The sequence below is a fragment of the Sus scrofa genome, chromosome 5 (assembly GCF_054392235.1).
Source record: "Sus scrofa isolate SSC_HxYL_T2T_F1_AM1 chromosome 5, Sscrofa_HxYL_maternal_Yorkshire_Landrace_v2.0, whole genome shotgun sequence".
Classification (NCBI taxonomy): domain Eukaryota; kingdom Metazoa; phylum Chordata; class Mammalia; order Artiodactyla; family Suidae; genus Sus; species Sus scrofa.
The window spans coordinates 51,189,542-51,202,315 of NC_139387.1; the positions used below are offsets into that span (position 1 = coordinate 51,189,542).

Here is a 12,774-nt window from a genome sequence, read left to right on the forward strand (position 1 = left end):
TGTTGTTTAAAGTTAGTAGTTTGTAATATACTGGTATTTATGACTTGTATGAAATCTAGAAATGCCTAATGACCATATAAATATGATCCATTTGATTACAGAGTAACCTCAGGCCATCATTGAGTAGTTTCTTTAGTTATTTTCCTGCTGTGGTATCAATTCTTTGTATTTATCCAAAGGCTAAATTTTGGTTTATATATCCAATGGCTAATTCAGTTTTGGTTTATTTATCTTAAGATATTAATAGAAACTGAAAATGTGTCTTGTGGTAGTTATACTATTGTAACTTTATTTTCATTAGTTTTAATACTATAAAGAAATACTGTCTTCATTTTCTATATTTGATAAAAGGATAATAATGATCATAAAGGATATCTAAGTCACTAATTCTTTGTTGACATCTTCTAATATGTGTGTGTGTTGTGTGTCTGTGTATCTGAGTGACTATTTTATGCTAAGAACTAATTTTACCAAATGTGAATATATTGCTTTCATTGATTCTTTTACAGTAATTTTGTTAGATATTAAGTCCTTAGTAGCATTAAATTTTAGATTAGGTGTATTTAATACAAGGATGATGTATTTGGCAGTAGTTTCATTGCTGCTGGATTGATGGGAAAAAACCACATCTTGTTTATATTCTAGACAACCAGATGTTCCAATATTTTATTACAGTTGTGCCAACAAAACTACATACATATAAAATTTCAGCAGACACCCACCAGTTTTCTGTGACAGAAAGGGTAAGTTGAAAACAACTAGTAAAATGATTTTTTTAAAGCATTGTTTAGTCCTGCTACAAAATAAGCTTGGGGTTTCAGTTTAGTGTTCTCACCCATTTAAAATTTGTAGGCATTTTGAAATGCATTGACATTTTATTTTAAGCCAATAGTATATCAGAAATGGGGATTAGTATGTTTTAGAGTAAGAAAAGAAGTAGATTTTTAAATCTGGAATGTTTTCTATGCAATTAAGGCAAAATTATTAATCTCTGATGATAATTATTTTACTTAATATCTTAGTTTTTAATGTTTTTCCATGTATTGATATAAGCAGTTCTTATTGGCCAGCAGATTTTTCTGATTTCTCTGTAATTTTTTAATTAATATATCTACCCTAGGGCATGCATGGTTATTGAGACTCAGAAAATTTAAAGGGTTTGCCTTTCAAAATTAGTACTTTGTATTCATCTGATTGAGAGACAAAGGGTGGAGTGGCCTTATAAATATTGACAGCGAGGAACAGAGTTTTGGAATTGGATAGTTTAACAGCTTTCTCATATACTTTGGGTTTTTTTTTTTTAATTTAAAAATTTTTTTATTTTTATAAGCCATATTTCCTTGTTTTGTTCAATAATGGTGAGTATTTAAATACTAGTATCCAGAAGACTTCCAAGACAAAATTTAAGTGCTTTTAAAAATTTGCTTTCCTCCATAGGAGATTTTCTTATAACTTAACGTTGACTATGCCCTCAATAATTATAGAATGTTTCTGTTCTTGGGAGATTAAATACTAAAAGTTTTTAGGGATGAGATGTCATGTGTTTATAATTTTTCCAGTAGTTTCAGTGGGGGAACTCAAGTATGTATAACTGTGTGTGTGTGTGTGTGTGTGTGTGTGTGTGTGTGTGTGTGTGTGTACATACAGAGGGAGAGAGAAAGGTAACGTGTCTACAGGTATATATTGTGTTTTTTACTGTTTCTGTATGGGTGGGGAGATACCATTTCTACTAAGACTGGCAACACCTGAAGGTCAGACAGTCTACACAGTGGCAAGGCTTTGGGGAAAACAGGCATACATACATTACTATGGAGGTACAAAACAGCATAGTCTCTTGGACAGGAGTCTGGCAAGATGCAAAATGACATATGCAGGTTACCTTTCGACCTAGCAATCCTACTTCCAGAAATTTAATCCAGAGATACAGTGGGAAGAAATACCGTGTGTCTGAAACTATTGTGTTATTTGTAATGGCAGAAGACTAGAAACAACATGAGTAGTACATCCACACAATGGAAGAACATACAACTTTAAAAAAAGAAAGGGAATTCTTGCTGTGGTGCAGTACGTTAAGACTCCTCCTGCAGCTGCGTGGGGGGCTGTAGAGGTGTGGGTTTGATCCCTGGCCTGACAAAGTAGGTTAAAGCATCCATTGTCGCTGCAGCCATGGTATAGCTGCCCCTGTGAACTTCCGTGGGCCATGGGCGCGCCCATTAAAGAAAGAGGAAGGAATCTGTATACTGATATGAAATTATTTCCAGGATATATTTTAAATATCAAAAGTAAATCAAAGAGAAAAAAAGGTAAATACCAGACCATTTAACCTTTGTGGAATGTGTATGTGCTGATAGTGCAACTGCAATGCTTGTGTTTCACTTTAAAAAGAAAAAAGAGTAATTGGAGTTAGTAAAGTGGAAGATGAGAAGGACAGGCAGAGTGATCTTCACTGGTCCTAGAACCAAAAGTGAATCATCATGAATCTTTTGTCATGTAGACAACCTGATCCCTGAAACAGCATACACTCATATAGGTGATGACAATATATTTATGATTTTGGCATGATATTGAACATATCAGAAATTTAAGGTGAGGTTATTTTATTGCACTATTGATCAGTGGGTTATAAGGCTGTCTTGTGCTAGTAGGCAAAGAGGCTTTGTAATGCCCACATTAAATTGTTTTAATTTCCCTTGTTATTTGTATTCCGAAAGCTTGCAGTTTAGTTATAGCTTAGTAAAAATGGGTAGGGCCTGACACAAAAGTCATAAAAAAACAGTGTTTCACACTATGATAGAAGTTTATTAGGAAGTTTACAAACTTGACTTTTGAAGTGTAAATAGAATAGAGCAAAACAGTATTTTTTTAGTGTGCACACCATGGTAGCTTTACTATTTTATTTTATTCTTTTTTCTAACGGCTGTATTCCTGGCATACAGAAGTTCCCAGGCCAGGGATTGAACCCGCACCATGGCAGTGACCCAAGCCGCAGCAGTGACAGTACCACCTCCTTAACCTGCTGCACCATAAGGGAATGTCAACGTGTAATTTTAGTTACATTCCTTTTAAAAAAAAAAATTCCTTTAAAAACTGAACTGGTAGCTCAAATATCTTTGAAATTTATGCATTCTGTTTTCTTCCTGTACCAATATCTTACATAGTTTAAAATGAACAACAAAGTAAAATTTATTTGTTTTTAAATGACAGGAAATAAATGCAATTATTTTGTAAATTCTTAGAAAAGAAATATTTTAAAAAGATGGTAAAATACAAATGTAGTTTTTATTGATTTGATCAATGAAGAATGTGCCATATAGTTGTAAACTCTTGAGCTCAGTAGAAACCTTGTATGTAAAGTGACCTTTTTGAGAAAATAGGAAAGAATGAATCCGTTCTTTTGATTGCTTCAAAAGCTAACTATATGAAGAATACAGAATAATTTGTTTATCTCTGGAGAGCTCCATGTAATAGGACATTGCATAAAGAGACTTGGATGCCCCTCTTGTGTAAGAGGGCTGTAGGGTTTCATATTGACTATATACAAGTAACCTGATGACATGAATCCTGTTTGTCTCTTCCTCCTGTCTCTCTTTTTTGCCTTCCTTTAGGAACGTGTCATAAACCATGCTGCAGGCAGCCATGGAGTCTCTGGGATTTTTATGAAATATGATCTCAGTTCTCTGATGGTGACAGTTACTGAGGAACATATGCCATTCTGGCAGTTTTTTGTAAGACTCTGTGGTATTGTTGGAGGAATCTTTTCAACAACAGGTTAAGCTTCATTCCTTTTTTGGTCTAATTTCTAGAAGTGTTGTTAACACTAAAGTCAGGATGCTTTTACTTTAAGTAAAATATACACATTCTCATGTTTTGATAAGGAACTCTTTCTTTAAATTTCAAATCTTAAAAATTATATTGATTAAGCATAAAATATAACTAAGTTTACTGCGCTCAGTGATTTAAGGGAGATTACTTAGTATGCTAGAGAGATCCTGGAGTTGAACCTATGTGCTGTCATTTGTATGGTGGTAACCTGGGGTAGGGCACCTGCATTTTCTGAAGTTGTTTTTTCTCTATAAAAATGGGAATAATAATATCCAACTTGGAAGTAGGATTGATTAGATGAGAAAATGCCTAGAAATAGTAGATACTTTTAGTGTAAATTTTCTTTTTCATGTATTTTGCATGTATAGGATGTAAAATTATATCTTATGGTATGTTGAACTACACAATATGTGAAACCAAATTTTTTAGTCAGTAATGTTTTTATGATTGTTGGCCTTTTCACCCTCACATTATGGGATTCTCTCAAAGATAACTTGCAGAATTATAATCATGAAAATTTGAGAGTTAAGTGCAATAGATAAACAAATGAAACAGTTCCTTCTTTATCCTAACCCCTATTCAGTATAGTTTATGTACTTTGAATTACATTTTTAAAATGAATGAATAGCTTTTCTTATGAAAGTTTTTGTCACGGCCTTATTTAAATTCATTTAAACTTGTGGTGCTAATATTTATTCTTTACAATTGTGTAGGTGTGAGTGAGATATATTAAACAGCTTTGAAAGATTGCTTTGTTAAGGTCGTAAATTATGTGGCCTTGTGATTTTGAAAATAAATGCATTCATTTTAAAATTGAACTGTCTTAATATTTTTAACTGTGGAAGTGAATAAAGCAAACTGTTTCCATCCTTATTCTACTCCTTTTTAATTAGTTGAGTTTTTCATTCTTACTTACAAATTTAGGGAATAAATAACTTACGAAATAATTTTGTAACAAGCATAATTTAATTAAAAACATAAACTTATTTTTCATTATAGGCATGCTACATGGAATTGGAAAATTTATAGTTGAAATAATTTACTGTCGTTTCAGACTTGGAGCCTACAAACCCGTCAATTCTGTAAGTGGTATAGTATAAATGGTGCTGATCTCTTAGTCATAGTATCATTGTTAAACTTAAATAGTAGCTCTTTGCCCAGAAGTAAATTGCCCAAAATAAAGCATTGTGTATAGAGGAAATAGTGTAAGGAGTAAAACTAACATTTGGTCTTTTTTTTTTTTTTTTTGGTCCCCAGGTTCCCTATGAAGATGGCCACACAGACAACCACTTACCTCTTTTAGAAAATAACACACATTAGCGCCTCCCAAGTAAAGGAGAAAAACTTTTTGCCTGAGACATAAAACCTTTTTTAATAATAAAATATTGTGCAATATAGTCAAAGAAAACATGAATTAAGAAGCAGGATTCTCACATAGAGAAAAAAAGAAAAAAAACCCAAACTGAATCCTATACTTGTCGTGTCTGTTACAAATGTCCCAGAAGAAATTATGCAGCTAATCTAATCAGTGAATAAGCCCAACTGGAGTATTGCTTTGAAGATGACCCCTTCTGATATTTTCATAGCAAATGGGCTGTATCGAAATCAGACCTTCTTGATGACAAAGAGCCTGAAGGAAAGAAGCAAACCACATTTAAAGAAAAAGGCATTGATAAGTGCAAATGTTTGCATCTCTTTGTTTTTAAAAGATATGGTGTCAGAATAAAATATGTAAAACATATGGAAAACTAGTCTAAACTTTAAAAAAGTGTGGTCAGGTCACATTTTTAATAAAGGAAAAGAGGGAGGTGTTCTTATGTTATAGCCATATTACTGTTAAGCCATAATGACAAGACCTTTTACCTAGTAATTTGGTCTTAGGACTACTTTTCTTTAAACTCTTGCTGTTGACTTTTCTGATTATTCAAGGCAAGGTCGTGAAAGACTAAGGTAAATTCTTATAAGGGGCAGGTCCATAGATGCTGTAGTATGTAACAGAGGTATTACTCACAAATTATACAGTGGGCACTTATATAGGGAGAAGAAAGTACATGTTTAAAAAAGGTGCTGAGTAATTCTCGCCATGGTACAATGGGTTAAGAATGACTGCAGTGCCGTGGGTTGCTGTGGAGGTATGGGTTGGATCCCCAGCCCTGTGCAGTAGTTTAAAGGATCCAGCATTGATGCAACTGTGGCTTGGGTCATGGCTGAAGCTCAGATTCAGTCCCTGGCTGGGGAACTTCCATATGCCTTGGGTGTGGCCATAAAAAGAAAAAGATGCTGAGTTTCCTCATCTGATCCTTATTATTGGTATACTTTAGGAGTAAGGGATGAGTAATTAAAAGATCTACTAATGATAAAAATTATCATTTTATCATCAGTAAAATATTAAGAGGAAAAATAGAATATTTTGTATGTGTTGTGATGAGTGGGCAACAGGGTAACTTTAAGTAAAATAGAACTCTGAGGCAAATATTTTAAGTAAAATAAGATAATATCAGCTCTGAGAGGTTATATTAAAACAATGTCTGTTAAATTGTAAAACTGTGTTATGAAAGAAGTATATGCAGAGTGTCCTGAATGTGACATGGATTGTGTTAGTCTAGCCTTCTTAGTATTTTAAAGGTTGATTTTAAATTTCTAAACTGTAAAAGATTAAAAATAATGAGAGAGGTATATTACTCAGATACCTTTAAAAACTAAATTTGGAATGTGTGTGCCAACATCATTTTTCCTTTTGTAGTACTTAATGATAGTAGAAGAATCATCAGTCAGTTTTCATGATTTAAATCATTTAGGGAAGTGGGGAATAAAAGGCTAAGACTAAGAGACTAGATTTAAAATGGTGGTTTTCAGAGAATAGGACATCACAAGTTAAAAGTTTTTCAAATTTCTTTTACAAGGTAAAAGAAAAAAATATTTCCTTGAAAATGATTGGGGCAGATAATGTAATGAAGAGAAGGAGAAATACTGATAAAACTACTTTGCAGTTAAAGTGTATGTAGAATGGTATTTTGCAAATAATAACAGAAGCATCATTGTTTAAAATATAGTTTATCATTAAGAACCATTAGATTAATTGATTAAGTAGGTGACAAACATGCTTTGAAAATTTTTTGAATCCAGAAAATTCCAAATAATGAATGGCCTTCTCTGTATTTCTGATTTCTTTATTATTTCCAATGAAGTTAGACTAGGAAAAGGAATTTTAATCAGAAAGAATTAGAATTTTAGCTATTTTAGACTGAAGGTTGGTTCTGTGAATCTGCTTGTCAGAAAGTTCAACTAAGTTTCAGGTTTTTTTAAAATAGGAAAAGTGGAATTCCCGTGGCGCAGCGGTTAACGAATCCGACTAGGAACCATGAGGTTGCGGGTTCGGTCCCTGCCCTTGCTGAGTGGGTTAACGATCCGGCGTTGCCGTGAGCTGTGGTGTAGGTTGCAGACGCGGCTCGGATCCCGCGTTGCTGTGGCTCTGGTGTAGGCCGGCGGCTACAGCTCCGATTGGACCCCTAGCCTGGGAACCTCCATGTGCCGCTGGAGCAGCCCAAGAAATGGCAAAAAGACAAAAATAAATAAATAAATAAAATAGGAAAAGCTATATTGATTTAGAATTATTTTCTTTTAATTCGCATTATAATAGTATCTTTAAGAAGGATTTTAAAATTATTTTGGCATATATATATATAGTTTCCATATATATATGTTTTGTTTTCATGTTCTACAAATACCATATTAAAATTTTAATGGAATTAATCTGTCCCATTAAAACTGACTATAAAAGGAATTTCTTTGAAACAAAATCCTACTTTGCCATTGATTCCATTTTAAAAGTTAAAGATTTCCATCTGAAACTCCTCAAATAATCAGAGTCAGATTTGGGACAGTCTAAGTATTGAGTTTCTGACCAGTTCTTTGTATAGTGGATGAAATATACTAGCGTGTTAAGATATAGTAGGGCTTTTTACTCAACCACGTATTTCATTTCCATTGCATAGAACACCCTACCACCTATTATGTAGCCTTGGCTTATGCCTGGGCTTATGCCTGCCTCCAACAGAATACCTAACTTTATTACTCAGTCCTTTTTATTAGGGAATTCATGATATCTGTATGTACATATTCCATCCAAATATTTTAAAAGTTGAGATCTCAAATTTTGTGAAGTGAGTTTTTTTAACTGTGTTTGCATACTTTGGCCTGTAAAAAGAGATGAAATGTTTAGGTGATTAATTCTCTGCTGCATTATTTGTAAACTTCAAACTACCTCTTTGGAAAAGCTTGACACAATATTACAAAATTATTCTAATTTTTAACTTAGATGATTAATACTACACTTTTCTCATATACATTTTATGATATAAAGCACTGGATTTTTATGGTAAATTATTTACTAGTGCAAAATTTATAATCTTTAACGCAAACTTAACTTTGGATTCATAAAGTAATAACTAAGATCACCTAATTTTTTAATGGTATAAGTAGAGCTATATTACACATTGTCTTTCTATGTCTTGGGTTAGTAATTCAAGTATCAAAAAGTAAATTTATATTCATCTTCTTTGCTTCAAAATTAAAACTTTGAATCTTAAGTTTGAGAAACATTCCAATGAGCCTTAGGACTTTTAAAATCTCATCATCTCATCATGCCCTTTAGCCTCGTACTTAAGTTCTTCCCTTTCTGTTTGGAGCTCTAGCACAAACCTTCAAGCCAAAGTGAGTCACTCTTTGTCAGCATTATTCAAATAGATCACTGTCTCTTCACTACCTTATGATGCTTGGATTAATATCCAAGTACTCTTTCTTTACTGTAGTTTCCCTTCCTTTTGAAATATCTTAGTGATGAAATCACTTAGAATTATTTTAAGAGTAGGAAACAAACTGCCTTGGATATTTTTTCTTACAGTTTTTGTTCTAAAAGGAAAAAACACAAAAGACTCAGTGTCTCAATCGTAAACATTTGGATAAAATAACAAATAAAATAACAAATTATACAGTGATTTCTTTGTCCTTTTACAATCATGTTCCCCCAAATAAGCCTCAGTTCCTCATACTTGAACTTCTTTTTCCTCCTAGGAAAACTGCAGCACTCTTTATCACTCAGTTTTATTTTCTTTTGCTTTAGATGGAGCTAAATTGGTGTATGAGATTGGATTTATGTTATATGTCTGTGTTAAGAAGGAATGAGTGATGAAAATTGAGTTGATTTACTATATAAATCTAAACAGTTGACTGTAAGATTATAATCAGCAGAACATTTAAATAGTTTTGTCAATTCCAAAGTTCTATTTCAGTATTTACCAAAAGATATTAGATTGACGACTCTCAAATATAACTCATTCTATTTGTATAATTTTAAGGTAAAACTCAGTAAGAGAAGGTGTGGGGGAAAGTATACATTGATGAAAGCTACATACTAAAGCAGATCTTCAGTAAGAGAAGGTGTGGGGGAAAGTATACATTGATGAAAGCTACATACTAAAGCAGATCTTCAGCAGCAGAGCATATAATTATGTAATAAATACTTTGTAAATTTTTTCTATCCTGTTTTCAAGAAACTATGCAAGTCAATTTGGTGATTTCTTGTATTATACTTACTGTAATTTTTTTTTTTTTTGTCTTTTTGTCCTTTTAGGGCCATATCTTAGGACCACACCCATGACATATGGAAGTTCCTAGGTTAGGAGTCTAATCGGAGCTGTTGCCGCCACCGGCCTATGCCAGAGCCACAGCAACACCAGATCCGAGTCGTGTCTGCAAACTACACCATAGCTCATGGCTACACTGGATCCTTAACCCACTGAGTGAGGCCAGGGATCGAACCTGCAACCTCATGGTTCTTAGTCTGATTCGTTTCCGCTTCGCCATGACAGGAACTCCACTTTTAATTTCTTAAAGGTATTTTTCTAGGATTGATGAAAGTTGCCCAACTTCACATTTCTCCAACCCCTTCACAGTCCATCTTGGAACTGCTATTACACATAAATTGGGGACACACCTAAAATATTTATCTATGTGTCAGCTGTTCCTAGCTATTAAAACTCAGTTTCAGTTAAGTATCTTTTGCCATAATTTATTTACACCTCACAGGGCCCTCCTGTGTCTCAAGCCGGTTACATCTTAAAACTAGAATTTTCTAGTTTTATTTTGTTACATTTAAAAAAATATATATTTCTATGCAGTGAGTATTTTTCCATACCTCTCTGTGGGCACATGGGACAACTGTTACTTTTTACTATAGACAGCTGCTTATGTTCCCAGAACATAGTTATTAGATTTGTAGTTCCAGAGAAAAATAGCTACGTAGAAATTTGCATGTCATTCACGAGAACTTTGAAAATTACTGATATTCTTGGGAATTAGGCTGACCTACTTTGTTATGTTCACTGTGAGATAACACACTATTTGTGTGTTTGTCCCTCCTCAGGTCAGTCTGTTTACCTTGAGATTCTAAATCAGTTATTTAAATGAGCTGTTTAACTGGAGATGATGTTAGGTTAGTATACAATTGTGAGAAATGTTTTTTTCTGATTGGTGTGCCCATCAGAAAACTTTTTTCTAGTATAAAAAAATTGCCTCAGGTGCTGACTATCTTCAACTCTGTCATGTTTGTTACTATATCAGGTATTTTGTTGGGTGCAAAATACAGGGATTATCAAACCTTCTTTTTAAATATACCTTTTCTTTGTACTTACCATCCCCCTTTCCCCAAAAGTAGGTTCTAATTGGATTGTGTATATGAGGTACTCAAGTAATTGTTAATTGGTCTTGATGTAAAATAAGGGATTTTCTTTGGTACAGATAGCTACTTTTACTGCTCACTCATCATAAGAGAACTTTGTGCCATTTCCCTAATGCCACAGGTAAAACATACTTTAGCACATAAATGTAACCCTATTAATGGTGTCAGAAAGATTGAGGCATTATAGGTATGTGTTAATTTATATTCATATGGTTTCTTTAAATTGTGTCATTTTTCTAGGGAGGAGGGAGGAGCGCTATTGGCAGTGGTCAGCAATTAAAGATATGAGAAGAGAGAAAACCATTTTTAATTCAAATTTTCATTTTAATTGAAAGTCAAATGTGAATACTTGATCAGTGGAATTTATTGAATTGGTGAAGCACACAGTAATCAAAAGATAGTAAACTCTTAGAACTATTAGTTTTATCCAACTTAATTGAATTATATCTTGATTTCATTTTTATCATATCTATAGTTTATACCTTAATCAGTGTAACTCAAAAGTATTATACAAACATCTCAAACAGAAGATCACCAGGTGCTTTGTTTCAGAGCTGAGTTATCTGCCCTGGAAAGTAGTTCCCAGAACTTAGGTGAAATTGGGAAAGACATTGCCCAGAAGAGTCCCCCCCCCCCCAGATGCCTGTTACGGGGTTCTGAAAAAATTCCCAAGTAATATTGGGCCAGAAGCTGCCTTCGTGGTCCTTAAACACTTTGATCACCGGGACATGCCTTTCCAATTATTAACCAGTTATTCTGGAAAGTGAGCATAAATGGCATTGTTAACATTTTACGCTTGTGTAATTATCTAGTAATTGTGATTATTTTTAGTTGCTTAGGCCCAGGTACTAAATCTGAATCATATTCCATGTTTTTAACATGAACTATTGCAATCCAACTTGCACTCACCTCTATATATATGAGGAAAGTTGGAACAACATTTATATGGGAATTTGAGAATAGTTTTCACTAATTCATTTGCATTATACAAAAAAATATTTTAAAACAATACCTGTTTTCTAAACTTAGAGTCATGTAATGAAGTCTGTCTTCTACACATTGTACAGGTAACATTCTGCAACTGGAGTGATCAAGTTACTAGCAATTTCTGCTGAAAGATTAAAGCTAGCATTTAAAATTTTATTTGAAATTTTGCTTTCCTCAGTGGCAAAGGTCAGAAGCTTGGGTTTCGTATGATTCTAGCCTAGGACCTTCCTCAGATATTACTCACTCTAAGTGAGGCCTGAGCAATAGAAGCTTAAATATAAGGGATTTGGTGACTGATGAACAGGAGGGAAATTCTTAAGAGAAAATTATCAGGAAAATTTGTGGTCAAAAGATTTGGAAATAATAGTTGTTTAATTCAAATTATGAGAATTCATTTTTACTTACAAGCATAATAAACTGAATCCCAATGAAAATATGCTTGAGCCCTCTTTCTATACATAATTATCTATACCTCTTGGTTCATTTTAGGTTTTAGAAGTGAGTATAGTTAAGGAAAATATTAAGTGTGAAACCACTTTTCTAATTCCCCCAGCCTTCAACCAAGACTCCATAGTGTAACATAAAAAGAAAGCAGAAACTTCAGTGGAGAATTATTTCTGTTACAGCATTTTTGAGGATGCTGAGACCTTCCTCTACTTACCTTGATTTTAAACCTTCATACTGAGTACACCAAGGTTTCCAAGGTAGAACTGTCTTTTTTTAGCATAGCTCACTGTTCCATGTTTGTTGAGTTGAAAGTAGTCCCCTCATGGAGGAAAAAAAGCTGCATATGGGAAGATGGCCCTACTCTGGTGTTTTATACTTAAGGGCAGAGAATTAGGAAACAATTTTTTCCTAAAACACGTATGATGATAGACTAGGATATGCTTTCCTTCTCTCACTGAAATAAAAATATATAGTTAAATAAGGATGAATACATGACAGCACATTTGACAAGTAACGAACTTGGGCATAACTATTACTTTCTAATCTTGAGAACTACAGTTGCTGTTTTGGAGGTATCTGAGAGGTTCCAGGTAAGAGACCTTTGCCAAGTTTTCTTAGACCTTGAGTGTGCTGGACGCCCTAAAGTAGGAGAGGAGTTTGTAACAGAAGCTCACGATGAAGAACCACACGTTCCGAGCCACCTGAGATCTTGCAATGAGAAGGCGCCAGGCGATGAGGAAGAGGGCAGTATTAAAGAGGTAGTGAATATTTCGGAGCCT

At 33.8% G+C, this 12,774-nt stretch overlaps 2 protein-coding genes across 20 annotated transcripts in view; one reads left to right on the forward strand and one right to left on the reverse strand.

The window, feature by feature from the left end:
- ERGIC2 (ERGIC and golgi 2) overlaps nucleotides 1–5,563 on the forward strand; it is a 47,157-nt gene extending 41,594 nt beyond the window's left edge. For 2 of the 3 annotated variants that reach the window (XM_005655651.4, XM_085024546.1), the window contains 4 exons: nucleotides 646–743; nucleotides 3,606–3,768; nucleotides 4,822–4,904; nucleotides 5,080–5,563. In XM_005655651.4, coding sequence (XP_005655708.1) covers nucleotides 646–743; nucleotides 3,606–3,768; nucleotides 4,822–4,904; nucleotides 5,080–5,142 — 407 coding nt within the window. In that variant the 3' untranslated portion in view covers nucleotides 5,143–5,563. 3 annotated transcript variants of the gene reach the window in all.
- The window catches only part of FAR2 (fatty acyl-CoA reductase 2), a 178,457-nt gene continuing 170,850 nt past the window's right edge, over nucleotides 5,168–12,774 (reverse strand). For 11 of the 17 annotated variants that reach the window (XM_013988334.3, XM_021092128.2, XM_084956445.1 and 8 more), the window contains one exon: nucleotides 10,865–12,772. In XM_013988334.3, the coding sequence (XP_013843788.1) occupies nucleotides 12,610–12,772 (163 nt within the window). In that variant the 3' untranslated portion in view covers nucleotides 10,865–12,609. Of the gene's footprint in view, nucleotides 5,453–10,864; nucleotides 12,773–12,774 lie in introns of those variants that run through there. The other 6 variants (XR_014803677.1, XR_014803681.1, XR_014803680.1 and 3 more) reach the window with 1 other exon arrangement.